This window comes from Vigna umbellata, chromosome 1 (assembly GCF_029865625.1).
Source record: "Vigna umbellata cultivar VRB3 chromosome 1, Vumbellata_1.0, whole genome shotgun sequence".
Classification (NCBI taxonomy): Eukaryota; Viridiplantae; Streptophyta; class Magnoliopsida; order Fabales; family Fabaceae; genus Vigna; species Vigna umbellata.
In genome coordinates this window covers 58,528,338-58,533,062 of record NC_142165.1, presented here as the reverse complement: position 1 = coordinate 58,533,062, position 4,725 = coordinate 58,528,338, and the positions used below count along the sequence as shown (strand labels likewise).

The window sequence follows — 4,725 nt, the reverse complement described above, 5'->3', positions numbered from 1 at the left end:
GAATTATTAGGAACCACATGTAACATTTTCATTATAAAATCATCATTATTTAACAGTGAAAGATAACATTTTGACCAAGGATTAGCAAATATTCAAAAAATAAAAAGACCAAATTTTAATAGTAAAGTTTTGAAATATGTATATTCATCTTAGCTACTCCAAGGATTTAAGATATGTTTATGTAGTGTCATAGCTATCACTAATGACTAACCCTAGTTATTGTCTCTGTCCTTGCCTCGAATCATTCTCTCAAATTACAATGTATAAAATGTTTAGGCTTTGTATGTAAAATCAAATGAATGAATTATACTATATTAAATATTTGACACCTCATGAACAATGAACTCTAGAATACTAGGCCAGGGATTCCAATGTCATGCCATCAACAAATCATTTTCAAAGTGTTAATTAAGTAATTATATAAATAATTTTTAGTTAGGTCTCTATCAAATAAATAACTCATATAGCTTCATAGAATCAAAGCTCTTCTGCATATATATAATTAATTGCCCTACAAAATTGTAGCTTCAAAGTGTTTATTTGTAAAAGAGAATAAATCGTCGCATCATTGAACACTTTGTGTTTTTGAATTTTTGTTAGAAGTTAAACAATAATTTATATACGAAGTCATGGCGAAAAATGAATAATTTTAACAATTTCAGGAATTAATATGAGAGGTTTTTTACGTCACCAATCACTTAAATATATATAGGTTCCTTCCGCTTCCAATATTAATAATTAATATTATAATACTATGTATATAAATATAAAAAAAAAATTATGTACAACCTAACTTTTTTATATGAAAGCCTAATCTAATTAGAAAGTTTGCTTCGGCACTTCAATTGTATTGAGGCTTTTTAAGTTTACTTAGTATTTATATTGATGCAAGTTTTAATAAAATAATGAATATATTGTGAATAAAATTAAGATGTACTGTGTTTAATTATAACTATTTCAGTTGTATAAATATCATATAAAACTTTAATCAAGTATATAGATGATAAATAAACTAATAAATGCTGAATAAATTTTCTTTTAATCGTTTTTTGAAAAATATATCAAGTTGGTACTTGGTTAAACAACCATTTCTAAAAACTCAAGCCTAACTAATTATTTGTTAAATAGGTTAGGCCAAGGGTCTTTTAATGAATCATCTCACTTAATTTCATCCTTGCATATGTACATGGCTTGTTTACACCTTCTTGGCACTTTTTCAGCCACAAAACTTTTTTATCATCTCAAGTAATTTTGTTTATTTATTTTCGATTTCATGTCAGAAAATAATGAATTATCGTGGATTATTAAAAGAAAAATATGAGTTATTCATTATATATATATATATATATATATATATATATATAAATAGGTCCATGTGGAATACAGTTCCATTTACACGAAGGCTTCTAAGTCATGACTATGATCAACTTAGACAAATTCTAACTTTATGAAGTTTCAAGTTAACCTTTCACACATACATAAACATAAACAGATGATGCTCTGTTGACCCCCCGAAAAAGAAGAAAAAAACGAAGGAAATATCTACTTCACAATACTAAGCAGCTTTGTTTTACTTTGACCATTAAAGATTAAGTTAGGCAAACGTAAAAATCATTTTACGGTCAATACTTTCCTATTTTTTCCTTTTTAAGAGCAACCAAAGCTAATAATTTTCATTATTCTTGTTTTACAGATATAATATCAAACTACTAACAATCTATATCATAGATTAACAAACAAAGTTATAGCAATATTCTCTGACTTTTCCCGACACATATTTTAACTAAAATTAAAAAAAGATCAAAATGCAGACATTAAACAAAAGAGCAAGAGAAAGACTCCAAAACATTGCGATGTATGATAAACTAAAGAAAGAAATCGAGAACAAAAACTTGAAAAAACATTGATTTATAATAAATTTCATCTGATATATAGTGTTGACAATAATTCTCTTAAAAAATCTCTCTCCACAAATAATGGAATATCTATTTGCACCTGGTGGCTCAAGAGTGCTTACAAACAAATCTTGCACATGTTATGTACTTGCATGTGTGTGTCCTGGTTGATGAGATATAGCAAATGGTTGAACACAGATGCACAAGTTCTTGAAGGGAAAGAAAGGAAAAATGGAGAGTAACAACGTCCACCGACCCATATGCATATGAAGTAATATTTCAATCAGATCAATAACGTTACACTAGCCATGCGAAAATCTCAAACGAGCTGCATGCATACACATGACTAATTAATACACATATAAAAGATCTTGTTTCTGAGTAAAGTTCTCATACCCCACCATTTTTTTTCCTTCAAACCAGTCTCCACGCATTATAGCAGATCGATGTCAAGCCAACCCACTTCAAAACAAAGCATCAGAAGCAGGCTAGAGTTGTGATGATGAGTCAGGATCACATAACTAAACAAAACTATCTCTTCAAATTAACTATATATACAAAGGGGACCATAAACAAGGCCAAAAACCGATATATAGATATAGATATAGATATAGGTATCGTTGAGATGCATGGTTGGTTTGAATTAATTCTGGTGGTGTGTCTTGTTGTGGAAGATGGATGGGACTATGTCTTGAAGGAGGCCATATTCCGAAGGAAGATACTGGTTGTGAAGAAGAGAGTTGTTAATGTTATAGGATGAGTAAATGGAGGGAGGAGTGGAAGCAGTGGTAACGGTGGTGCTGGTGGTGGTAACGGCGTTTGTTGATTGTGTGGAGAAGAGGGTGTTGTGAAAGTGATGGTGAGGGTGGTGGTGGTGGTGGTGATGCTGATGATGCATGTGAAGGAAGAGATCTTGAGGGAAGTTTGACCCGGCTGCAAGTGGAGTTGGTGTGGCGAGCAAAGAAGGTGTGAACATTCCTGCGGCCGCATTCCCTCTCAGCGATGTGGGGACCGGATGGTTGTGCTGACCTTCATACGTTGTTATCACAGTGGTTGGGTCCTGAAACGACCTCTCCACGCGTTTCTTCACTGTGCACTTCTGTGTAGTGCACCTGTAGTAGCTCCTGCAATATTCGTTCACCATCATCATCCATCAAAATACCTCATTTCACATCGTTTTTCACTTTACCCCATTACTGTAATGAGGTCTGGTTTGATTTTCCTTTTCTTGATTTTCATTAGGATTCAACCGGGACCAAGAATAATGTCTCTAGTATACATATAATGAGTCATATTTAGATACATATTTCTTATTTCATCTGAAATGTAAAGATCTAAGAGATTGATGGAGCTATGATAACATCAGTGACAAAGGGAATTTGTGTGTGGAATAATTTTATGTGGAAACTATAGCTAGGCTTGATTTTGATCTTATTTGGGTGCAAGGAAAGGGAAAAGGGTGTTCATACCTTGGATAAGGGCTATTCTTGACAGCTTTCTGTCCATATTTTCTCCATCTGTATCCATCTTCAAGGTGATCAACCTCACTCTTGGTCATGAAGGCAAACCTTGGCTCCTTCTGTTTCTTCTCTCCTTTCTTCTTATCCTTGTTCCTGTTAATTTGAAAGAAACAGATTCTAAGTTGCACCATTCAAGCATAAACAAGAGAAAAATATATAAAAGCAAGGGGTTGAGGTAGATCAGGTTAAGAAAATTAGAAAAAAGACACTCACCCTTTCTTAGAGTTTTCTCCTCCTCCTCCTCCTCCTTCTTCTGTCTTCACCTGCCTATCCTTTTTGCTCTTTCCTGAATCTTCTTCAGCCCCGGCTTCAGAAGACGAAGAAGAGATAGACGAGTTAAGAGTGGCAAGGGTTTCAGTGGCAGCAGTGGCTCCTCCTCCGTCTCCTCCTTCTGCAGGCTTGTGGTTGCCTTCAACAGATGAGAAAACCTCGGATGAGGAAGGAGAAAGGCCAAAGGAAGTTGCAAGAGAATTGTAATCCATGCCCCCTTGCAAACACTCGGTGAAGGTCATGTAGGAGGGATCAAAGGGTTGTGAGTCATAGGGTGTTGAAGCAGCAGGGATTAAGGAAGTGGAAAAGTGCTTTTGGTACATGTCAGATCCTCCTCCTACTCCTGCTGCTGCTGCTACTGTTCCGTGGTGATTGTTGTGGTCTAGGACAAGGTCCTGGTAGTAAAGTTCTTTAGGTTCAACAGACATGAAGAAGAAAGAGAAGAGAAGTAGCACAAGAAAAAGAGCAGTACTGTGTGAGGTCGCGTATGCTTGGTGGGGACTATGTAGCTTATCTCTTCAACTTAATTAATGTGTGTATTTATAAGATTATAAAAATAGGGAAATAAAAAAAGTCTTTGAGTTTGAATGGGGAGCTGCTATGGTCACTTTTAAAAGGAGGTTGACAAAATACCTTCCAATCACAAGACCACAAAGTGCTTTCTCATATGGAAACATTTTCAGTCATGTTACTTCCATTAAGGAAACTCATCCATGCATAATATTACTTATGGAGACAGGCTGATTCTCATTCCTAACTCTACAATTATACACCAAAAAATAACAAACATACCATAATCCATACATTTTCTTATACTTATATAACCTCACCACCAATTCATTAAATAAATCACTCTCGGCTAAATATGCCTTAAAATATAGAATTGGAATTCCCTGGTCAAGACAAAATGTAGATTTTGCCATATGCATTGAGTGAGCACACAGCTATTATATATATAAAATCTAATCACTCTTATGTAATCTGAATTAATATTTGGCATAACCGAATCTTCAGCCTTTTGAAACTCAAAGAGTTGGCAA

General features: G+C 34.3%; 1 protein-coding gene across 1 annotated transcript; it reads right to left on the bottom strand.

Annotated features, from left to right (window-relative positions):
* Positions 1–1,892: 1,892 nt before the first annotated feature.
* On the bottom strand, positions 1,893–4,180 carry LOC124843167 (uncharacterized). The gene is made up of 3 exons (XM_047319822.2): positions 3,629–4,180; positions 3,365–3,508; positions 1,893–3,019 (listed from the first exon to the last, which is right to left on the bottom strand). The coding sequence occupies exons 1-3, from the start codon at positions 4,111–4,113 to the stop codon at positions 2,539–2,541; spliced, it is 1,110 nt and encodes a 369-aa protein (XP_047175778.1). The 5' UTR covers positions 4,114–4,180; the 3' UTR covers positions 1,893–2,538.
* Between the last annotated feature and the right edge of the window lie 545 nt (positions 4,181–4,725).